Here is a 25,727-nt window from a genome sequence, read left to right as displayed (position 1 = left end):
GCTGTAGCTAGCACAAAACAGAGCAACTAGATTATTGACTGGAACATTGTATAGAAACCATATAACACCAGTCTTAAAGGAATTGCTTTGGCAGTCAAAATGTTTCCACTCTGAATTCATTGAATTCATTCATGAGGATACTTACACCACTTGGGATCTCAACACAAAGGATTGTCTTTCTCAATAAACACTTGCCCAAGGAAGGAGAGCTGTGAAAATACCAGTAGGAGCTTTAGACTGTGGGAAGACATGGGAGAGGATCTTCTCTGCTGTGACACCCTGGATGTGGAATGCCCTTCCCTTGGAAGCCTAATTGATGCTGATGTTAGCTGTATCTTGACAACACTGTTCTTTACTAACATGTTTTATCCAATTTGTACATGTACACAGTTTTAAGCTGTTATTTCAGTGGCATCTCTAGGGGAGTGCAGGGGATGCAGCCTGCACCAGGTGACACCTCAGAAAACAGCTTCATTTATATACTGCTTCATACTGAACTAACGGTGTTTAAGCAATTTACAACTGTAAACTAATTGCCCCCAACAATCTGGGTGCTCATTTTAGCGACCTTGGAAGGATGCAAGCCTGAGTCAAGCTTGAGCCCTTTTGCTGGTATTGAACTTGCAACCTTATGGTTTTGAGTGAGTGGCTGCAGTACAGGCATTTAACCACTGCGCCACCAGGGCTGACAGGGTATCAGGACAGTGATACCCTGTCAGACCCTCCTCCCAGGCTTTTCCACATCAGTGTCTGCCTCTGAGGAGGAGGAGGCTGTCACCACAGCAGAGAAGAGCAAGAGCACTCCTCCAGGCTTCGCCATGGCAGTGGCCTCCTCCTCAGGAGGGAGCTGCCACTGTTGTAAAGGAGAAGGATAAGCACAACATTCTGGCTGAGCCTGCCCCCCCCCCTGCCCCCCCAACACACTGGGTGACAATAGGCCACTGATGTGTTTTTGACTATTCAATTTGTCTTTTATTATTTTAAATATTAAATATACCACCATGGGCCAAAGCATATGGTCCAGAAGAAACAGCCTCTGGCTGCTCTGGCCCTGATCACTCCAGGACTGCAGTGACTGCACAGCCCACTTCCAAAGCAGGCCACCAGCAGCAGGAGCAGATTAAATCTGCTTCTTTTGGAGCAGGCTTTTCCTTCCATTAGCACAGTCTTGGAGTGGCGTCCAGCCATTTTCAGGGTGTGCATCATGTAAACCCCATGCCCCCAAAGCAGCCAGAAGCCATCTTATTTGGCCCATGCATTTCTGACCCATGAGGTGTTTTGATACTGAGCACAATTAAAATATTTTTAACAACAGCAATGTTAATTTGTAGAGAATGGTATGAAATTAAACTTTATCTCGTGTGTAAAGGATGTTGTAAGAATGCAGAACAGGGGAAGATGTGGTAGTGGCAAGTCTTTTAGAAAATAAAAGTAGTAATGTAACAGAGTAAAAAGTGAGGAGCACTTTCCTCAATCTTACATATTATAGTGTAATAGTAAACCATGGGGTAATAGTAAACCATGAGCAAAAATGTTCAACTGAGAACCACTGTCAGAGCCCTAGCAGTAACATTGTACCTGCTTTTAATGTATTTGTTTGTGCTCAGTTTTAAGTCATACCACACATAGTTTCCCCACACACACACACAAATTTAATATTCAATATTCAAGTTGTTATTCTGCTTTGCTTAAGTGTGGATGTTGCTATTCTAGTGTGAGTACTTTTAGTGCTTTTGAACAGATTTTTGTCTTTCATATCAGCAAATGAAATAATAAAAATAATAATAAGTTATAAGACTTTAACCCCTTTTTGCTCTTTGTAGGATAATTCTTTGCAGAATAATTTTATTCAGTCACATATTACAACACAGAAACAACAAAGCAAGCTGTGACTGTACATGATGGAGCAAATCTGAAATCATTTTTGGATTTAAAATGATAAATGCCTACAAAACCAGAAGGTTTTGTGACCTCAGTTTTTGCATGCCTGTGTAATTATTTGAGATTTTTACTAACAAGATATTATAATGAATAAAACATATAAAATTAAATTTCAATGTTAAAGTTATTAAGGGTCTAAATGCCCTCACTGTATGTTAAATTCTGATTTTACAACACAACTGCTACTCCATGGTGCTATAATAGATTCACTGTTGTTAACTGCCATCATGTTGGCTTCACCTTATGGCAACCCTATGAATGAGAAATCTCAAAGACACAATGTTCTTAACAGTCCTGTTAATATCAAGCAAACTCAGGGCTGTAGCTTCCTTTACTGAACCTATCCACCCATAATGTGGATTCCTCTTTTTTCTACTGCATCCCAATTTGCTGAGAATTATTTTTTTCTAGTGAGTAATTCATGATATGAAGTATTAAACATTCATAATTTTTTTAATGACATAGGCGGGTTATAGACCGCCGCTTTGAGGCGGTCTGCCGCCGCCGCCACCTTTTGCTCCGTAAGGGAGCTGTCGCAGCCACACCGTGCGGCTCCCTTACGGAGCAAAAAAGAAGCTCCAAAATGGAGCTTCTTTCTGCGGCACCCTAATGATGTCGTGAGGCGCCGCTGGCGCACTCGCGACGTCATTAGCGCCACGACACATTCGGACACACAGCGTCCGATACGTAAAGATGGCGCCGGCCGTGTGGAACAGCCGGCGCCATATTGTACGGACAGAGTCTGTATTAGACCCAGGGGCGTCTAGAAGAGACACCCCTTTTTAAAAATGGGACGTCCTGCGGACATCCCAAGTGCCAGTTTGTAACCGGCCATAGTAATGGGTTTTATGGAAGGACTGGAATTGAAGGAAAAAGTCACAAGTAAATATTCTGAAACCCAAGATTGTGGTGTAGTAGTTTAAGAATTGGACTACCACTCTGGAGACCAGGGTTTAATCCCTGCTCAGCCAAGAAAACCCACTGAATGACCTTGGGCAAGTCACATTCTGTTAGCATCAGACCTCTCTAAACAAATCTTGCCAAGAAATCCCTATGATATGTTTGCTTTAGGGTAGCCATAAGTTGGAAATAACTTAAAAGCAAACAACAGCAGCAACAACAACAAAAATAATACAGTTGTTGGAAATCAATAAAGACTCAAGACATCATCCATGTGTACACCAACATTATGTTCAATGACCATTAATAAGATTTCATATTTTTAAACTATTGAAACACAGTATATGTTTTTTTTGAAGAAAAAAAAAGAACATAGGGGTTGAACAGATGGCCTGGAAATTCCGGCTTCCACATGGCTTGGGGGTGTGACATTTAGACGCCGCATGCACCCAAGACTCCTGGAAGTCACGTTGGGTGATTACACAGAACCAGCTTCAAGCCACTCCAGGGGTATGGCGTTTGGATGCCACATGGCACCAGAGCATGAGGAAACTGGCTTATTGCTGTCGAGGCTGCTAAAGGCAGCTTTTTATTGGCTCAAACAGGAGTGGATCTTTCCCGCTCCTATTTGGGCCATCTCTGGGGCTGATTGGGGCTGCAGCGTGTGGTTGCCATGGCGCCATGGAGACCAGCTCTCGGGCAGCCCCAATCCACCCTTTTTGGGTGGCCTGTTTTGCCGCATGTAATCCAAAATCAGATCAGTAAAGTGCTTTTTTTTTAAGTATAGGAGGATTACATTGAAAATTTTCAATAACATGTAGGATGGAGAGCTGTGAGACTCTAAAGAAAGCACTTCAACTCACAAAGGAATTTGGGAAATTCTTATTTTTGACTTTGCAAATGATGATTTGCCGACAAGACTCTCCTAGACCGCCTCTTGGAGGACTACGGAGAGGCTATGCGAGCAGCTAAGAACTCGTTCTATGGTGCTCATATCGCGTCCGCGGAGTCGCGTCCAGCAGAGTTGTTCAGGGTAGTCAGGGAGCTAACTCAGCTCCCTCCTGCCCTGAACCAGATCCTTGAACCTTCTAAGGCCTGCTGTGACCAATTTAACAACTTCTTCGCGGATAAAATCTCTCGGATAAGCGAAGGTCTTAATGCTGGCATTAGGACAGAACCCAGAGCAGAGGCGTCCAGAGCCTCCGTGGACTCTATTAAACTGGATCAGTTTGAGTTGGTTAGTACCGATGATGTGGACAAGATCCTTGAAAGTGTTCGGAAGACAACCTGCTCTCTCGATCCCTGTCCCTCATGGCTAGCGGCTCGGGGGGACCGGTGGTAACTTCATTGTTACACCGGATCATAAATACATCTTTGAGGGATGGGCAATTTCCATCCAGCTTAAAATTGGCCATTGTAAAACCGCTGTTAAAAAAGCCCTCCCTCGACCCCCTGATGCATAACAATTATCGGCCAGTTTCGTTGTTGTCATTTTTGGGGAAGGTGATCGAGAGGGCGGTTGCAATCCAGCTTCAATCGATCTTGGACGATACGGATTATCTGGACCCATTTCAAACCGGCTTTCGGGCGGGTTAAGGAGTTGAGACCGCCATGGTCGCCTTGGTCGATGATCTCCATCTGGGCATCGACAGAGGAAGCGTGTCCCTGTTGGTGCTCTTGGACATCTCAGCGGCTTTCGATACCATAGACCATGGTATCCTTCTGGAGCGCCTGGCAGAGGTGGGAATCGGGGGCACTGCGCTCCAGTGGTTCCGCTCCTACCTCTCTGGGAGGTTCCAGATGGTGCAGCTGGGAGACGTGTGCTCCGATAAGAGGACCCTTACATCTGGGGTCCCTCAAGGAGCCATTCTGTCTCCCATGCTTTTCAACATTTACATGAAACCGCTGGGAGAGATCATCCGGAGACATGGGGCGCGGGGTTATCAGTACGCTGATGACACCCAAATAGTCTTCTCTATGGTGTTTATCAGACGAGCTCTTAAAGAGGTACTATTCCAGTGTGACTCCTCTAGCTGCCTCCTGTTGCATGCTGGGATTGGCAGTTTTAAGGAGGGGTAGTTAGAATTCTCAGGCAGAGAAGTTCAGCTCCTTAAAACTGCCAATCCCAGCATGCAACTGGAGGCTGCTAGAGGAGTCACACTGGAATAGTACCTCTTTAAGAGCATAGTGTGATAAACATCTATGTTTCCGACTGCTGCAGTGACTGAGGATGGCATCTCTCCTCACGTGGCCTGTCTGGAGTCGGTAATGGGCTGGATGAGGGAAAACCGACTCAGTCTGAATCCAGAGAAAACGGAGGTGCTTGTGATAGGTTCCCCCGGCCCGGGGATGGCAGTGGTTCAACCTGTCCTGAACGGGATCACGCTTCCCATGAAGGACTCGGTACGCAGTCTGGGGGCGCTCCTTGATTCGTCCCTCCACCTTACAGCTCAGGTGGATGCAACGGTCAGGAGCACCTGTTATCAGCTTCGGCTGATTCGCCAGCTGCGTCCCTTCCTGGACCGGGGGCACATTGAAACAGTAGTACACGCTCTGGTAACCTCTCGCTTGGACTTCTGCAATGCGCTCTACATGGGGCAGCCCTTGTACCATACCCGGAAGCTACAATTAGTGCAAAATATGGCAGCCAGGCTGGTTACTGGCATATCCAGAGCCACATAACACCAGTGCTCAAGGATCTGCACTGGCTGCCTATTCGCTTCCAGGCGCAATACAAGGTGATGGTTATCACCTATAAAGCCCTAAATGGCTTGGGCCCAGGATACCTTGAGGACCGCCTCTCCCCATACAATCTGCCCTGCTCTCTCAGAACATCTGGGCAGCAGTTATTGAGGGTCCCAGGGGCCAGACTAGCCTCCACGTCTAGGAGAGCCTTCACCATCTCGGCCCCGACCCTCTGGAATTCTCTGCCCATCAAGCTCCGCTTGGCCACCTCCCTGGCCCAGTTTAAAAAGGGGCTTAAAACCTTCCTGTTCAGGTCAGCATTCCCTGACACATGCCCCAATTAGCTCTCCCCCCCCCCCCATGCCAGCAGTGGCAAGCTGGTTAGATTGTTTTAATGCTATTGTACTATTGTATTGTTGTATTAATTTTAAATTGCATATGTTTGTTATTTGTATTAATGTTTTATAATGTTATACACCGCCCTGATTATATAGAAGGGCGGTATAGAAATAAAATTTTTATTTATTATTATTATTATTATTATTATTATTATTATTATTATTCATTTATGGTTTTTATTGCCCAATATCACAGACCTTTGGTATGTTATATCATGTTCTGAAATGCAGCTTACTTTAAATAACCATAAATTCCTATAAGCATCCTTTATGGATTTCATAACAAAATGAAAGTCAGATATAAATAAGTCAAGAACATTAGAATGGTATAAGCTGAGGATCTATGCTGCAAATCTCACCCTCGTCCTGTCCACCTTGCTGTTACTTCAATATCCCCAAAAACATGCAGCAGCACTACAAGGCACAGCATGAGCCAGCAACTGAATCATAGAGTTATAGCTCCATAACTATAAAAATAAATAAATCTTATAGTTATGCCATAAAAAGGAATTAACCTATTCAAGTTGCCGTCATGACCAAATATGATTCTACTTTTGTTTTGGATTAACTGAAATTAACTAGTTTAAAAAAAAAACTAGTTACTTCCAAGCTGTTATCTTCTGAAGAGATATGTACTGGACTATTTTGTAATTTATTTTGAAAGTTCTTTAGGTGCAGACAGGGTTAAAATACATTAAAGCACTCATTCACAAGAATGCTGGATTAGAAAAAATACAGAATAAAAACATTTATTACTGACATTGATAGCACTAACACACTAGCACATACAATTTTTAAGAAGGAATTAAGAACGAATGTTAGTAGCTTACTATTTGAAAAAATATATTTTCTTAATGTTAAGCTTTCTAATTTTGCTCCATAGTTGTCCACTTACTGCAGCTTATTTGGTGTACATAGAAACATTTATGTTGTTAAAATATAAGAAAAAATTATACAAAGGGTCTTAATATTTTTAAGAGTATTAGCTAATATTGTGATGATTAAAAAGCCAACAAAAACACATTTCTGTAGATCCGTGTCCTACTTGGCAAATCTTTATACTAGTGATTCCCACTGATGGCTGAAGATGGCAAGTCATGTAAATGTTCTGGAAGATTCAGTAGTGACACTGAATTCAATGAAGCATGAGGAAGTAATGGAGAGCATAATCTACAGGACACAGACATCTGAGTTCAACAGATGAAACTTGATTAAAGGATTTCACCAAGAAAAAAATGTGGCATTAATTTAGAGGAATAATCTTTCTAAATCATAGGCGCTTTCCAGACTGCCCAAAAGGGCGGTCTGTAAAGCGCCCTCATTTGCTGTGTGGAGCAGCCTCAGCGGCCAAACTGCACAACTGATCCACGCAGCAAAAAGAAGCCGCAAAAGCGGCTTCTTTTTGTGGCGCCATTATGATGCCGCAAAGCGCCAATGGCGCACTTGCGGTGTCATAATGGTGCCAAGACGTGCGGATGCTAAGCGTCCTCTACGTCAAGATGGCAGCGCCCATGTAGAATGGGCACCTCCATTTTGTACATGCTCAGCACGTACTAGGGTGAGGGGCGTTCAGAAAGGATTCCCCTTTCTAACCCTAGTACGTGCCGAGTACGTACTTTTTGCCCATGTGGAACGGGCCATGGTTTCAGCAAACTTCATCTTTTGAGTATGGTGAGCAGACTCTGACCTTTTAAAGTTTTACATTTGCTAATCATTATGTGGTATAAATAAGTTTTAAAAAGAGACTAGTGGATGCTTATTAGCCACATGAGATAATAGAACAATGGACCAAGTACATCTGAACAAACCCTCCCCCCCTTTGTATAATTAATACAAGGTCCAGGTCCCCTTATTTTGCATTGGTTTTAATTACTTTCAAGCAAATCGGAGTATATAAACCACTTTGCACTGAAGAGACTATGCAAAACCCAGCAAGCTTTGAAAGATTACATTTTTGTACTTCTGACTGGTCCAATAAAGGTACCACCAAAGTGTGTTTTTAACACTCAATGTGGCTACATCATGGCTAATTTTCATAACTGGAAGCAGACGAAGGAGAAACACCATTCTCTCCACAGAAACAAAAATAAGAGCAAATAGTGGCACAGATCATTAACAGCTAATAGTAAAAAATAGAGTAAAACTAAAGTATAATGTTAAATCAAAACACAGTCCTAAGGACTATTTAAAAATCATGTAAAATAACAACAACACTTACACTAAGCCTAATTGACAGAGAAGTAAAAGAACTCTAAATCAAAACCAGTGATAGTTATTAGGGGAAAATGCCTATCTGTAGCCCAGCAAGGTTGAGGATGAAAAGGCTGAGTCAGAGCCTCAACTTGGACCTATTCTGGAAGCTGAGCCTGCCCCTAGTTTGCCCCTGCCAGCTCCAGCAGAGTTTGTGGCTTCCAAGGAGGCTCAGCAGCCAAAATTCCCCACTACAGAGCCTATAGGCATGGATGAGGAAGAAGGGACAGTAGCACCTACAGTACCTACCTTCAGCCAGCAATGAGCAGAAAGGGAGGACCTTTAGCATTTGAGGAAACTTTATAAAAAATGCCAAGGTAATCCAGCACAGCTGGATTCCTGCAGCTTGGGAATTTAAACAGGTGCAGAATGTCTGCCTTGGTGTCAGAGATTACCTGAGCTTTGTTGTGAAGGCATGCTTATTTCCTGGCTGGAAACTGCTCCTTGGATTGCTGGTTGCCTTGTTTCCCTGTACTTCTTGACTTTGGATTTGCCTACACATCTCATCATTCTCTAGAACTCTGGATTTTGGATCTCTGACAACTCTCTTGGTTTGTGCTCTTGGACTCTCTTGCTTGCTTTGCTGGACTGCATTAAGTTTTGGACATTGTTTAGTGCTGTGTGTTGCTATCAGCCTTCTTGGCTGCTTTCCCAGGACACAAGCATTGCACAAATGACAGAGAGGGAAAGTGGCTCCTTGACCACATAGGACTATGAGAACTTGGGTCACTGTGAGATTTGGACCCAAGATTGCAAGACAGATTATCCAGATAGCCCAGCTAATTCAACAGGACTGGGAATTCCTGCACTTGTTTCTTGTTTGTTTTATCAATTGCATGTGCTAGCTTTCTATGTTACACCTGCAAAACCACCATTTATTGATGGCATCAGGGTAGAACTTCTTATTGTACATATTGAAATGGTTCCCCAGACCCACTCCTATTATCTATATAGTACATCTCACTATACAGTGGTACCTCGGGTTACGAAATTAATTCGTTCCGCGGCTAATTTCGTAACCCGAAAAAACCTTCGTAACCCGAAACAATAAATCCCTATGGGATTTTTTCGTATCCCGAAAATTTCGTAACCTGGGTATTTCGTATCCCGAGGTACCACTGTAATTGGTACTTTCCTGATTTTAACTTCAATCTGGCATACAGTTTACCCATTATGGACAACAGGCTTATTGGTCTATAGTTCCTGGGATCATTTGTTTGACCTTTTTCATAAATTGGAACTATAGTTGCTTGGTTCTAGCCATCAGGGATTAGGCTAGAACTATTGACTTGTGTAAATAAATCAGACCAAGAGATTCCCTGCTTTCAAAAACTTGAGTTCTAACTTTAGATAGTGACAGTGTAGAGGTAACAAAGAAAGAAGAGGAAAGAAGGAGACAGAATGAATAGTATTTCAGCTTTGGTGCCATAGGTAGTGAGCAAATTGAGCCAAAACCTTCATGGAAAAGATGTGTTTTGAAGATTATCTAAATTGGTATTCTTCCTGGTTTAATTGACTTTGCGCAGATATAAAAACTGGAAATGGCTTTGGAGCATTTGACACTGTAGCCACATGAATGAAAATATTCTGGGAAAGCATATGTTGTGATGAATACAAAGCTCTTGCAGACGCAAACTTCATTCCTATGTTGCTCTTAATGTTTCTAATAAAACAAAACCATAGAACTCCAAATTCTAAAAACTGTTGCAGTAATTACTGTGGCATTTGTAAATTTGTAGCAATTACATTAATGATCTAGCTGTCCAATGGAGTGTGTTGTATACTTTAAATATGAGAATGCTTTTGCCACAACACATTATACAAGATGAAATACAAAAGTACCCCAATTGTAAAATTAAATAGATTCATTTGGATAATTTTTGTCACAGCCATTTTTCATACATTAAAAAACACAAAAACTGACTCTCAGGGAATATTCGTCTAGTTGAGATTTAATGTTTTGTAGTTTTTAATCATTAGCTCTAGCAATTTCGGAAAATATTATTTGTATACTTTTGTACTGATGATGGTAATTGAATTATTTTGAATGTCACAAAGGAGTCATCTGAAATACTTCTTTAAACAAGGGTAGTGGTGGGGAATCTGGCAAAGAATAACTATAATTAAGCCATAGTTCCCAAGAAATTGATGGCTGCATGTTGAGCAAACCAAAAACAAAACTGAACTAAATATGTCCAATTACTTTTAGGCTCCATTTTACCTGCTTGGATCTAATGCTGTAGGAAATTTGTTGCTTACTTGATTCATAGGACTATTTTGAATCCACTGACAATATAAAAGTAGTAAGGTAAAGATATTAATAAATTGAAGTGCTAAGGCAGCACTTCCAATCTGAGCATTAAAGAGTTCCAGTTGGCATGAGCTGTGGAAGCGTGGGTGCTATGGAACACAACAGTTTTGATGTGAAATCCTGACTTTCCAGGCAAACTCAAGTTGCTAGGGAGCTCATCTGGCAGAAGAACTTATACCAACATTGTCCAAACAAAAAGGCCTCTCCCTTTAAGTTTTGGCATGCTCCTTATAAAATGTAAAAGGAGAAAGATTCCATTTAAATCCAGCATTAAAAACCCTATAATACAGAAGCCTCTAAGTATACAGTACTATCTCCCTTAAGAAGGACACATGCTGCTATTTCATCTGCCTTTCTCAAATGTGCACAGTTGTTGACAATTTTTATTTAAACAAGAAACACTCATTTAAATGAATATTTGTAGATCAGCATCATATTAAGGAAGATTGACAGCAGCATCTAAAAACAGTAATTCAAAAGATAAAAAAATGTTTTAGAAAACATTCAGTAACGAAATTCTTTTTCAGGTTTCTTTCAAATAAGCAATAATACAATATGTTTATACTATACTACACAAACTACATAAAATGGATCCAAAGCTGCAATCCTATGTATACTTACTCCATGTATCTCAAACAGAACAATGGAATGCATTTCCTAGGGGAAAAATAGGACTGAGTTGCACAACTGCAATTCTATACTTAATTAGGATTAAATTCCAGTCAACCCAATTGGACTTAATTCTCAGTAAACTTTGGTACAACAGGCCACATATAATGTAATTAGTAAGAACAGACATTAGAGTTAAGATTTTCCAAAGGATCTGTTATTTTTAAGAGGTCTTCTTATTTAGGTTTTGTATATAAATACGTTCTCAAAAAGCAGTGAGAACATGAGGGTCTCATTTGATTGCAGATTTCATGAAAAACAATATAAACTGTTGAGATTGGTTGAGCAGTTATCTAGGTAATTTATCCTGTTTTATGAATTATACAAGAGACAAGGGATTCACAATCACAGTTTGGACACAATTCCTTTCACATGCTGTTCTGAAATATTTTCTGTTAACAAGATAGCATAATAATACAGAATATTTCTCATGTTTAATTTGTTTTAATTTTCCTGAAATTTGTGTGTGGATCACAAAAAAGCTATGATGTTATAGGCTAGCCTGAAGAAAGAGAGCCCTCCCTCCATGATAACTGTCATCCTTTGGCCTGTGAGGGAGTGATCAGGCAGGCCCAGTTCCACAAGGGCTAGCCTGAAGATAGAAAGCCCTCTCTCCAGTCCATCTGCCTTGGTCCAGGCCTCAGAGGGAGAGAATAACCACTGGACCTCATCCCCTTTCTCACCACCATTACCTTCTCCTTTTGTGTCATGTCTTTTAGATTGTAAGCCTAAGGGCAGGGAACCGTCTAATTAAAAATAATAATTGTAACCCGCTCTGATAGCCTTTAGGGCTGAAGGGCGGGGTATAAATACCATAAATAAATAAATAAATAAATAAATAAATAAATAATAGAATCTGTGACATACTCAGATAAAGCCTATTATTACAAATGTGTATGTGCTCTTAAAGTTGTTGCCCAAGGAATTATTTACTACCTCCTTGTGCAACCACAGTCCCCCTCCCACCAAGTGCAACCAACTTTTCCATGCAAAGGCATGCTTCCATGGCCCATCAATAGCCAAGGGAGGGCGACGAAAACCAAGAATTGTCTGACCCCCTCCACCAGCCATGGCCCTGGCCACTAACTGACTCTGCAAGTTCATTCCAGCTTGGAACAACCACATTTTGCTGGGAGAAATGTTGCTGCATATGGAAACATAGACTATACTTCACCAAGCAGGTGTAGGAACTTGGCCATAACATTTTCACTTTATGAGTAACACACACAAATGTCTCGAGCCCCATTAATTTCAATAGGGCTCAAGCACATGCAGAACTTGCCTTATGCGGCGGGGTCCAGAACAGATCCCTGCATAAGGGTGCACTGTACAATGTTTGCATAATTGAGGTTAAATAATATTAAGTCCATTCTGTCAATTAACTATGGGAAGCTCTCTTTCCTTTCAAATAAATGTTAAGAATTTTGACCTGAGACAACTGAATATTAGGGTTTTGCAAGCCCCCTGCACTTTAGTACAGAGTACAATTCTTGATTTAGATGAGACAAATTCATTTCTGTTTGACTTGGACTCAGTCCAAATGAATCCCAAATCTGCATTGAGATTGGAAAATCTGAATATTCAAATTTTACACTGGGAAATCAAAATGTCTATAACTTTTTAAAAAATCTAAACAAATGTATGAAACAGACATGGTAGAAGGTGAGCCCTGCCAAATTGACATCATGTAACTTTAGGGAGCTTTGTGCTACACGCCTTTAGAGTTCACATTTTCAAAAAAATGAATACATTTTACAGTAGTGACTTGACTACCCAGTCTTGTTAGTTCATGCTTTTTTTCTACACTAGTGTTTGTTATGTATGTTGGCTACTTCTGAAGTAAGTGACTAACTATTTATATCTGTCTGAAACACACATGCACAGTATAGGCAGACTCAAACGAAAAAAACTATACAGAATGACAGGTGCAGCTCTCAGCATGGGTTATTCTATGGTTATCTCCAAAGTACAGAATTCAAAGCCATTCAATGCTGACATCAGTAGCAACTGACATACAACCTACAAAACGAAGACTCAATAATTTTGCTGAAGTAACTCAGCAGGTTGCCTGAAATATTCTACAGCTATCTCTAGGCCTTGCTCAGTGGTAAACTGATTTGTGTATGCCTCTGCCCCTTACTTGCCATCCACATGTAGACTCAAAGAATGACAGACTTGGAAGAGACCAGTCCAACCCCCTGCCATGCAGGAATACACAATCTAAGAATTTCTGACAGATAGCCATCCAGCCTCTGCTTAAAAACCTCCAAAGAAGGAGACTTTACCGCATGGTAAGGCAGCATATTCCACTGTCAAATAGCTCTCCCTGTCAGGAAGTTCTTCCAAATGGTCAGAAGAAATCACTATTCCTGTAATTTGAATCCATTGTTCTATCTCCTAGTCTCTGGAGCAGAAGAAAATAAGCTTGCTCCTTCTTCCTTGTGATATCCTTTCAAATGTTTAAACATGGCTATCATGTCATCTCTTAACCCTCTCTTCCCCATAAAAATGAAAAGTATTATGACAAGATATAATGGTCACATTGAGAAACAGCATGCTGGAAAGTGAGTGAGAGCAGGGAGCATTTGGCAGAAGCAAGCATACAGAGACTAATAGCTAAATCTAGAAAAAGGACCCATCTGAATTGAATACTGTACAAATATTGTTCAGTGACATCATACCATCCCTCCCCACAAGCTCTTTGTCTTTTAACTCCAGAATGGCTTGAAGAGGTCAGAATCACTTTGTACATACTTGGCTGATACACTCTGGATCCAAACCAGGATGATCTGACCCACTTCTAATCCAATCCAAATCTAGCCGAATTAACCTAATTTAGTTCAGAATTTATATGAAGACGTTGCAGAGGCCTACTGCAACTTAATCACTTCAAAGTGATTGAACTTTATACTGACAAATCAATATGTGAGTTTTCAAATGATATATATTGCACTGTTGCTTATAGTTATACTATACAGCAATATGAAGTAATATAACAATTAAATGGTCATATATTTGTGAGCCATCATTTTGCTATCACAACTTTTAAATAAGTAGTTTAATAAACAAAAATATAACTCCATAGCTTTTCTATGGACTTTAAATGCAAATCATTGTTTCTGATTCAGCTCCTCTTATCTGCTAGATTTATTCTTGTTTCTACTGGCTGCTTTCCATGGTGACTACCTGACCTCAACTCCTGCCTCATTCTTGCTGGTTTTCCACATCAGTTCTTGCTTCCTGATTCAGCAGTAAATTCCCAACAACAGATGCAGCTTGGCTCTTTAACCAGTTGACAGTTTACATATGTCAACTTCTAAAAAGATCCTAATCTCTTGGATCATGTTCTGAGTATATTTAGGTCTAAATTTAATTTAGTTTCTCAGTTGGTGAAACAAAAATGTGATACAGTTGCAGTTTAGGGAAATGACATTTGGATTGCCGGAATAACTCAACTGTTTGCAACATAGTTTTTACTGCTGAATTTGCCACAGGTTAATGCTCAGATAGCATATGCTATCCAGTTAGATTATTGAGTATTGTGGTTGAGAAAATGCACACCCTAAGGCTGTTTTTGCAAGCATCCAGTCTACCTAAATTTTTGTCCTCTTTTTTTTTGGTTCATAACCACCCACACCCAGCCCCTCAGGGGCTTCAAGGCAATTCTGCAATGTTCTGATGTCCCCCTGTTCTAGACTGATGAGAAGCCTTTCTTTAATATAGAGATAAACTAGAGCTTAATTTCTAGTTTACTTACTTCTTAAGAAAAACTCTAAGCAGCTCAGCATCTCCCCTGCCTCATGCTCTCTAGAGGCTGCCAAGTTTGTGCTTTAATTTATTTTAAAATGCTTTAAAATCTAAGAGTATTTACCTACAGTATTTCAACACCTAGCAGTCCCCCTTCACACACCATAAATTAAACAGGATAACAATACATTAGAATAATTCAGACCAACAAAAAGGAATTCAAAGCATCATACATGGCAGTTCTCAGATGATCTCCATTCTACCACAAACCAGTGACAAAGCTGCTTAGCTTCAACAGGTGACAGCATCATGTGCTGTGAGACATGCCTTGAAACTGTGCTAAAGTTGGAGGAAGAAAACACTCTTAGGCAAACTGAAATGTATCCTTAATTTAACACACATGTAAAACATTACACAATTTCAATTATTTGTTACATTTATAAGACTTTGAAACAAATAAGAAATAAATCAGATGAATTTAAAAAATGAAACAGCCTACAATTATTACAGGTACTATGACTACTACTATGCCCACCACTACTAGTAATTAGCCATAAATTGCTATGTAGTTCTCCTCTTCAATTTCTGTAGATAATAAATTAATAATAAACTTTTTATGGCTTCATTCTTATTGTCAATCCAAACTAATAGATCCATTTAATCAAAAGAATTGTGAAAATATTGACTTTCTAAATTACCACTGATTCAGCGGGTCTACTCCAGTTGGGATAGCCTTGATGCCTATATAGTACAATAATATATTATTTTACTTAAAGCATCCCAATAGAGATCACAAACTTTATAAATTTACTGTGCACTCTGATACAATGGAAAAGACTGTAAAAAGGAGAGCCACTCAAAGGAAAACAGTTATGGTGAGCAATTTAGGATTAATTTCTTCATTGTGCCTTCTCAGTAGTCTCACATTTGGGAAAGTAATCAACATTCATACTTGGAACACCACTCTTTCTGCAACTGTCCACACCAGTCTCCAGCCAAGAGCATGTGTCCTCTGTAAATCTCCCACAAACACACACACCTACTACACACCTCTCTGCCCCAACAAAGAAAGACTGAGAGTCCTTCCTCACCAATGAGAAGCTTCTACCCTTAGCACCCACTCACCATGAGAACAGTGATTGGTCAGCTGGCTAAGCAGTGACCAAGAGGTTTCTTGCCCACACTGGCCTTTGCTGGAAGGGCAACATGAGTTAAAGGCTTTTCAGTTGCTAGTCAGTCAGCAGCTTGGTTGCTGTTCTCAGGGTGACTGGGTGCAAAAGGAGACGCAACTAGGCAGCCATTGAAGCAGTGACCAAAAAGCCTCTTGCCCATATCAGCCTTTGCTGCAAGACCACCACAGATGAGGGACTTTTCAGTTGCTGCTCAGTGAGCTGCTCAGTTGCTACTCTCAAGGTAACAGGTTGTAAAGGTAGCAGCAAACTGGATTGGTTGTTTTGAATTTTCAGTAGAACAGTAGACCTAATATCAAGAAATACACATGGTGGAACACTAGGATTATCGCCCAAGAGGAAATGTGCTAGTAGATGAAAAAGTTTGGGGACCACTGCATTGCAAGATCACACAGAAGTATTTTTATGTCTACTGCCATCTCAGATTTATGGGTACAAATGGAGATATGCGAGGTAATCAAGATGAAGTATTATTTCCATCAATCGTAAATGCCTAATGGCCACCTTGAATCCAGTTATGCAGTGGATAGCATGTGACAGCTAGATATGATCTAGCCATATCTATAAACTCCAAAAGAACCAGTGCAATTATGTTTGTAGGAGGATAATCAACATTTTCCCCTATCCTAGAAAAAAAAAATGATGACTTCCCCACCCTAGGACAGAAAAACCTCTAGATACTTTGGACCTCAAATCTCTTATCATTGGCTATGCTCAATTCCTAAATCCATAAATCCTGATGTTTCACAAATACCACCAATCTGAGTCATAATACTAATCTGGGAATGCCTTAAACTATACATTCAAATTTATACATTTCAAACAAGTCTTGCCATTTCATTTCCACACACAATGGCTGGCTAGTTCCCAATGCCTTTGTTCACAAATGACCATCATTAAAACTAGACTTGCCACTTCATTTCCATACACAAAGGATTTTGAATCTGAATTGACATTCTCACTTACCAATGACATATATGTGTCTGTCCCTGGCTTCCACTCCACCATATGCATCTGAGGAAGTAGACTTTAGTCTACAAAAGCCCATGCTGCCAACCTCTTTCTTTCAGCTAGTCTCAAAGGTGCTACAAGATCTCTCTACATCAGGGGTAGGCAACCTGCGGCCCTCAGGCCGGATGCGGCCCGGCGAGGCCTTGGGACCGGCCCCAGCCTGGTCCTGCCGCCAATTGCCACCGGGGCCTTTGGGGGGGCAATTGTTTATAGAAGCCTCAGAAACATGCATTTATATAAACATATTTTTTAAAATCAGCAAATTTTTTCACGTGTCCTCCATTTTTTTAAAAAAAGTGTCTTCCATTTGAAAATTTTGTCCTACATTTGTCCTGGTTTATTTATATATTTAATTTTTTTTTAATTGTTTAATTATTTATTTTTTTGGCTTCGGCCCCCCAGTTGTCTGAGGGACAGCAACCCGGCCCCCGGCTCAAAAAGGTTGCCTACCCCTGCTCTACATACTGATTCAAACGTACTTTGACACACACAGAAATAGAACTGCAGCACTTCCTCATTACCACTCTAACCTTACACTTGCAGCAGGTTCCTGTTGTTAAAGAATACTATAACATTTATATCCAAACTGGAAATAGTATATTTTACTTTGAAGAAGTTCTACTGAAATCTGTGGCTTCCACTCAAGACACACAAGACATTTTTTTTAATTTTTTTGCTTCTCCTTTCAATGCACAGATTGAGTGTAATATGACTGGGCAGATCAAATTAACCAATCTACAGTAAAGCTCTCTTTTCTGGGATATGGTTTGTTGATTGAGTTATTTGCCTCTTTGCTAAACAATGTGGAAGTCTGAATATAATATACAATTTAAAGAATGTTTTTATTTGTTTTAGCTGTTTTTTATTTGTTGCACATTGCCTTGTGAGTCCTGGCAGGTTGAGAAGAAAAAAATAAAAACATTCTCTGAATATGCCAGCCACAGATGCTGCTGAAACATCAGGAACAAACTCTTCTAGAATATGGCCACATAGCCCGAAAAACCCACAAAAAACAACAAATAAATACATAAATTAATAATTCTTTTTTATGATTATTGTCATGGAAGGTGATTCTAAAATGTTCCAGAATATTAGGAGAAGTGGGAAAGGAGATGTTGGAGATCCAAAATACTGTGCTGGCTCAAAATCAGGCATTTGAAAAAGAAAAAAATCCACAAATGTTATTAAAAAAGCTTTGCTAACCTTAAGTATAAATGAAAAATGTACCACAAAGTTAATGCAGTTCTTGTTTTAAAAAACCCCAAAAACCTAACCACAGAAGAGAGGCATCTTACATTCTAAAAGGATAGATATACAGGATAAGCTATTATTTATATTTTAACATAATTATTTAGAGTTAACATGAATCCATAATGGTCACAGAGATTAAGAATTTTTTAAAACAATTGTTCTGAGTGTTAACTCTTGTTGCTGAATGCTGTCAAATTACCTTTAACTTTGACCCCATGAATAAGAGGCCTCCAAGTCACCCCATTACCAATAGTCCTGCTTAGATCCTACAAACTCAGAGCTGTGGCTTTCTCGATTGATTCTATCCATATGGAACATTGTCTCCCTCTTTTTCTACTGCCTTCTGCCTTACCAAGCATTATTGTCTTTTTTAGGAAGTCATCTATTATCATGATATGGCCAAAGTACAAACATCTCAGTTCAGTCATTTCGGTTTCTAGGGAAGAGTTCGGGTTTGATTTGCTCTAGGACCCATTTATTTCTCTTTTTAAAAGTCCATGGTATCTGCAAAATTCTTATCTAGAACATTTCAAATGAGTTGATTTTCTTCCTATCATCTTTCTTTACTCACTGTCCAGCTTCCATAACCATAGGAAATAGGAAATATGATGGCATGGACAAACCTAACTTCAATTAGAAATAATTAGTTAGGATTTAGTTAACTCTAAAATATCACATGTCACAGATTTCTTGACATATCACATATGCTTCTAGGCATGACACCTAGAGACCACTCATTGTCAGGATTTAGCAATTGCAATAATTTTAACATACTTACAATATATTGGTATGAATGTAGCAATCAAATGATCATTCTTGATCTTACATTTTGAGTTTAAAAAATCATAAATGTGACTTGATCTCTGTCACTATTTAGATCTTCAGTTAGTGGCCAACAGTTCAGTTCTCTGCTGAAAGACTGGGAAAAGCTCCAGAGTAGGGCATTCCTCGCAACCGTCTGCTTCCCCAATCACAATCACAAGAGAAGGCTGGATTGGGACACACTGGATTAGGCCACTGTGCTATAAACTGAACTGAGGGCCCAGAAACAGGCCAGCAAGAAAGGGCAGCTTAAAGCCGCCCCTGCTGAAGATACATTGGGGCTGTGGCAAACATATGTCATGACCCCAATCTGCCTTGAACCCAGCCCTAAAGGAGTGGCAAAGATTCGCTCCTTTTTGGGCTGTGGAAAAGCTGAGGCTGTGCTGTGGCTCCATGGTGGCTTCAAGACACTCCAGCAGCGTGCGGCATCTAAACACCATGCCACTGGAGCGTCTTGAAGCTGCTTATGCCTTGGCTGCCGCTCGGCTTCCAAAAGCGTTCAGGGTGTCATCAGAGCATGCGGCATGTAAATGCCATGTTCTGATGATGCTCTGAAGGTGCCTTTTAAGAGCCGTCTGTTCCAGCCCTGATTCTGTTAATGGACAAAATATTTCAAAGTAAAAGAAGGCAAAGGAAAGAAAGACCAAACATTACTCTAGCAGTTCTTCTTGTGTAAGTTCTTCTGTTCTTTGTTCCCCGGTCACAATGGCCAATTCATTTTTTAGATCCTGGATCTCCTTCTTAAGTCGCACAATAATCTGCAAAAATAAAACATGGTATTATTTACTAATTGTTTGCAACATTATGATCTATAATTGTTTCCTGATTCGTCTCTGGTCTTGTACCTTTTCCCCCTTTTATAATATTTTAGGAAAACTGATACATTTTCTTTGTCTACCAAACTATTATGTATTCTAAACTGGATGCTTTGGAAGGTTTAAAGCTACTTGTCAGATATCCAAAAACATGAGCAACCTGACTTAAAGTAGCTGACACTTGCTGATACTCTTTCCAATATAAATTTGAGGATTTGTGTGCATAAGTAGTTCTGGGTCATTTCAAATGTGCTTGCAATGTATTTTATTCTCCATAGCTGGAATCTTATGAACACTTCCCTGGAGGCAGAACCTACTAAATACAGTGCAGTTTATTTTACAGGTCTGTACTGTAAAACCTCAGTATAAATGAAAATTAACAGGATTACTCATTGTGTTAAATGACTGTATATCAATGAAAATATTTTAGTTTATGCTCCCATTCTTTCAACCAAGTTCATATCATATTAATATAATAATCATTAACTTGTGTGAAACCACTTGATTTCTAAATCAATTTGCACAGAGGGTTGCAAAAATCAATCAATTCAGACTGCAATACTAAACACATTTAGGTTTCAAATCCCAAATAGCTGTTGGGAGGTATATTTTTTATCCTCACTTAAATGGTGGGGTCTTATAGCTTCCAGATTTTGTTCCACTTTAGACTTTGTATATTTTTGTTTACAGCATCATGGAGCCATATACCCAGGTATTTACATGATTCAACCTGTTCAGTTCTACTACTCCACACACCAGGAAAAGCCAACCGTACTCTTAGCAAAAACAGTGCATTTAAAAAAAATAATTATTATTAATTGTAATTACTTGTTAAAAGAGAGAGAGAGAAAGGAACTGAACCCTCCCCACAAGGCATCTGTCTCCATCCTTGCCTCTGAGAGGGAGAGAAAGGAACTGAACCCTCCCCACAAGGCATCTGACTCCATCCTTGCCTCTGAGAGGGAGAGAAAGGTAGGCCTTCCCATCCGGCCTCACTAAAGGAACTGAACCCTCCCCACAAGGCATCTGACTCCATCTTGGCCTCTGAGGGGGAGAGAGGGTGGGCCAATGCCATCAGGCCTATCCTTAAGATACAGAGCCCTCCATCTGTCCATTTGCCTTGGTCCAGGCCTCAGAAGGAGAGAAGAATGCTGGAACTGATCCTCTTCCCCCCCACCTTTCCCTTCTCCTTTTGTGTTGTGTCTTCTTAGATTGTAAGCATGAAGGCAGGGAACCGTCTAATTAAATGATTTTATGTACAGTGCTGTGTAAATTTACAGCGCTATATAATAATAATAATAATAATAATAATAATAATATTACAAAACTCAGCAAAGCTATTCATTCACCTATGAAGAGTCAAAGAAGGAAGAACAAATTAAAGAATATTAGCAATCCCTGAATTTAGTCAGGCTAGCTCTGTAATTGGATCCAGACTGCACCTAATGTTTCCCCAAACACAGCAACTGCATAATGGAACTTGAGGTCTTAATGCATTTAGAGCTGGCCTATATAAATTAGTTACATTCTGGAGCTCAGTCTCACATAAACTTGGATGTTCTGGAAAAAACAGGTTGAACATTTTTTTAAAAACAAACAAACATTTTAGATTGTAAGCCTGAGGGTAGGGAACCGTCTAATTAAATAATAATAATAATAATAATAATAATAATAATAATAATTGTAAGCCATTCTGAGAGCCTTTAGGGCTGAAGGGTGGAGTATAAGTAATAATAATAACAACAACAACAACATATTTTATGACGTCCTGAACAGCTTATTCAGTTATTCAATATAACATTTGGAAGAAATGGATAGATCCAAATTATATCCCTTTTCCAGAATTTAAAGAGACAACATTTTTGCGTAATTTACACAGTTGTAATACCATAATTTAGGAACTCAATGTCATGCCTCAATTTGAATTAGAGGGTTGCAAATTGCATACTAGGCATGGGATAAAAATGGTTGGATAAATTTTATCTAGTAAGATCAGAATTTCCTAATGGTACTTACTAGAAACACTGTTAAAGAACACCTACAGCTTTATCAGAACATTCCATTGGTCCTGCATTGGGAGGGCACCACAACTTCCATTAACATTAATTATTCTGGCAAAAAGTCCCCAGGGATAACCTTAGTGACATCAGTAAGTATACAGTTTGATGTTGAAAATACAAACAATTTGATAAAATAGTTATCTATTGATCTAAATCTGTTGTTAATCCCATATAACAGACCCATTGGAGTGATTGATTGATTGATCAATTGATTGATTTTATACTCTGCCTTTCTTCCATGGTGAGATCAAACAGCAACTTGATAAGTCAAAAATTATAATACAGTGCGCCCATGTTATATGTAGGTGCGCCTTACGCAAACTCCTGCATATGCTGGGAGACGCCTCAGCACATTCGGAAGTTGTAATGGCATGTGTGCTTGTGGCACACACACCACACGCCACAGTATACACAAGCCCCATTATCTTCAATGAGACTTGAGCATATGTGGAATTCCCCTTACGCGGGAGGGTCCGGAACAGATCCCCACATAAGGAAGAGCCCACTGTAACTTGATAGGTCAAAAACTATATGGATTCCTTTAATTTAATGGGTCTACTCAGTTTGGTACCAATAATAGATTTTAATCCCTTATATCTAGATAGCATTTTGACACTGTCACTCTCTCATATGGCTTTCAAATGAAATGAAATAATTTAGCAGCCGTAGCTGCTCAATACTCAATACCGACTGTGGACCTTTTACTCCCGGGTCTTTGTATCTTTGTATTCCATGGATTTGCTCCACTCTGTCACTAACAGTGGTATACCCTTTTAAAATATGTGAGACTTCCCAAATACAGTTGGCATTTTTCCCTCTTTTTCTGCTGTAGTCATTAGCAGGGTATTTGGTAATGTATAATTTATCTCTTCTTAAAATTGTTTCCAGGCCAATCCAAGATTCTATCATCAGCATTTTTGGAGGTAACAAACATTTTGTATGAATAAAAGAGTCTAATAATGTCTAATCTTTGTATTCATTTGTATTTTCAGTGAGTCTCTCTCGTGGAAATGGCACAGGGAGGCAGCAAAGCTGAAAGCTGACAAAATAGTTGGAACACTGATAAAATTTTATTATAATCAGGGTGGTCAACTGATTAAACCTACTCTAAAAATTTAATAGTAAAGTAATTGCACAGATGTTTTATGGTGTGGAAATTTGAGACTTAGATATCAAATCTTGCAAAGGCTTAGAAATATTGCAGAACAAATTTCTCTGAAAATGTTATGCTCTATCAACTGGAACTCCTGCAGCTTTTTTGCATACTGAATCTGGCTGCCCACCAATTAAAATGAGAAGTAGATTGTGCACAGATAAAGTACTTCAAAGAAATTGCCACCTTATCAACCGATCGTCTTCCAGCATTGTGTGCACATGGAAATGTGTAACAACCAGTTTTGGAAATCAAGCCTTCAAATTCTTTTACATAGTTATAACTTCACTGAGCTGAACACTGTCTTTGGCATGGATAGGAGGCAATGAACAGACTGGCTATTCTCAATAGATTCAAGAAAAAATTTACAATCAATTAGGATCTCAAAATTTTCCCCATGGTTCTCCTTTTTGAAAACAGAACATTTTAGAGCCAGATATTTGACCAAACTCAAGCCATCTACTTTAAGAATTGCCTTCACTGAGTAATGCCAGCTGCAGTTCTAGATGGACGCTATAACAAAGTGCTATTTGAAAACAGACTATGTATCTGCAGTCAGTCCCAGGTGGAGGACATTGTCTGTTACATGGTAACTTGTCCTCTCTATAGCAATCCTAGACAGAAATTCCTAATACCCTTGCTAACAAATGGAAGTGGGAGCTCTCTTGTATATTTGGTTCAATTTCTTTTGAGTGATACCAATGACAATGGCGCTGTACAGACCGGCGCTTTGCGCCAGGCTGCACACATACTAGGGTTGCCTCAGGGTGTCCTTTCCAGACGCCCCGCAACCCTAGTACGTTGTAATGGTGGCACCCTTTCTACATGGGAGCCGCCATTATGATGTCACGGCTGCACCGCCTCCACATGGGGCAGTGCGGATGTGACGTCTTGGCACCGCTGAAGGGCGCCTGTGGTGCCCTTTCAGCGGCACTGGAAGCAGCTCCGAAACGGAGCTCCTTCCTTCGTTTGTGTCGCTGGTGTAGCCTTTACACGGCTGTGCCAGCGGCACAAAGGAGAAAGGGGCCAAGCGGCCCCTTTCTCCCTTTCCCCGCCACTGTCAGGTTGTCCTTGGGGCATAAAGCCCCAGGGACACCCCTTTCCAAGCTGTGGGGAAGTGGCCTTTTGCTGCTTCCCCGTGGCCTGGGAAAGCGGCGGATCGGGGCCTCAGGGCTGCCGCTGTGGCAGCTGAGGCCCCGATCTGTCAGGGAAAGGGGTGGGTGCAGCCACCCCAAAGGGGCGGTCTGTACACCCCCTATGTAACAAATAAAGTGACTCTTTTTGCTATGGCTGCAGAAAAAGATTAGGAAGAGAGTTAAATAAAATTGCCATAAATTGCCATGGAGACTCAAAATACTAATTAGATTTTTATGATGGCTATGTACAAGTTTATCAATATTCAGAAAAGGTTTTTATCTTATATCAGTAACAATTTTAACTACATGTTAAATGATGGGATGTCTTTTGCACTTTTGTACTTTTGTGCCTGTTGTTTTAAATGTTTTGTGTATTTGATAAGCTTTTCATCATGATCTTTGGCTAGAATAATAAGTGATTTGATTGATTGACTGACTGACTGACTACAAATAACTGAATTCAAGCAGTTAAAGACTGTTTCATTAAATTCACTTTATTTTTCCCTCTAGATGACTCTATTATTTTTTGTACTTCTCTAAAACACTAAGTAATGAAATCTGGTCTAAACAAAAACAAAGTGATAAGTGACAGGATATTCAAAGGATGAGGGACTTCTAAAGCGATTTCTTTTTTGTACAGAAATAAATGTTATGCTTTATGTTTTATTATACACAATCACCAAAAGGCCTTACCAGTCTGGGGTCAATTTCTTCATTTAGAACAGCTTCATTCTTAATAAGGGCAACTCGCTGAGCAAATCTACAAGTCGATATAGATTCCTAAGCAGATAAAATTTGCATTATGTAAGTATGTATGCTAATAAGTATTATACTATTAATGAACTAAAGCAACAGTCTTTAAAACAGATGGCAAATTTTTGTTGTTGTTATCTGTCTTCAAATTGATTCAGACTTTCAACAACCCTATGAATGAGAGATCTCCAAGAGCCCTGGTCATCAATAGCCCTGCTGAGGTCTTGTAAAGTCAGAGCTGTGGCTTTCTTGGTTGAATCAATCTATCTCTAATATGGTATTTCTTTATTCTGACTACGTTATACTTTACTGAACATTTCCCAGTGTATCGTGTCATTTTATGATATATCCAAAGTATGATAGTTCAAATTAGTCAGTTTTGCTTTTAGTGAGATGAATTGCTCCAGTCCCATTCCAATTAAAGCCACATGAACTGTACATTGACAGATGAACACTTCAATTTTGTACTATGTCTATTTGATCTGAATTGAGAGTGGAATTACCCAATATACCACAGTTCCCTCTATGTTGTCCATAATGTTTAGTTCAGCGGCTCTTAACCTGTGGTTTGGAGACCCAAGGGATCCATGATGTCCTAAAAGGTGGGTCCATGAAGGCTTGAAGGCTGTTCAGCA

At 39.9% G+C, this 25,727-nt stretch overlaps 1 protein-coding gene across 3 annotated transcripts in view; it reads right to left on the bottom strand.

Moving 5' to 3' along the window:
• KIF6 (kinesin family member 6) overlaps positions 1-25,727 on the bottom strand; it is a 239,282-nt gene that overhangs the window by 146,369 nt on the left and 67,186 nt on the right. For 2 of the 3 annotated variants that reach the window (XM_042444496.1, XM_042444492.1), the window contains 2 exons: positions 25,033-25,119; positions 19,830-19,933 (listed from right to left, as the gene is read on the bottom strand). In XM_042444496.1, coding sequence (XP_042300430.1) covers positions 19,830-19,933; positions 25,033-25,119 — 191 coding nt within the window. The remainder of the gene's footprint in view (positions 1-19,829; positions 19,934-25,032; positions 25,120-25,727) is intronic. The other variant, XM_042444501.1, reaches the window with a different exon arrangement.

The sequence above is a fragment of the Sceloporus undulatus genome, chromosome 1 (assembly GCF_019175285.1).
Source record: "Sceloporus undulatus isolate JIND9_A2432 ecotype Alabama chromosome 1, SceUnd_v1.1, whole genome shotgun sequence".
In the NCBI taxonomy this organism is placed as follows: domain Eukaryota; kingdom Metazoa; phylum Chordata; class Lepidosauria; order Squamata; family Phrynosomatidae; genus Sceloporus; species Sceloporus undulatus.
This window is presented reverse-complemented; position numbering and strand designations above follow the sequence as displayed.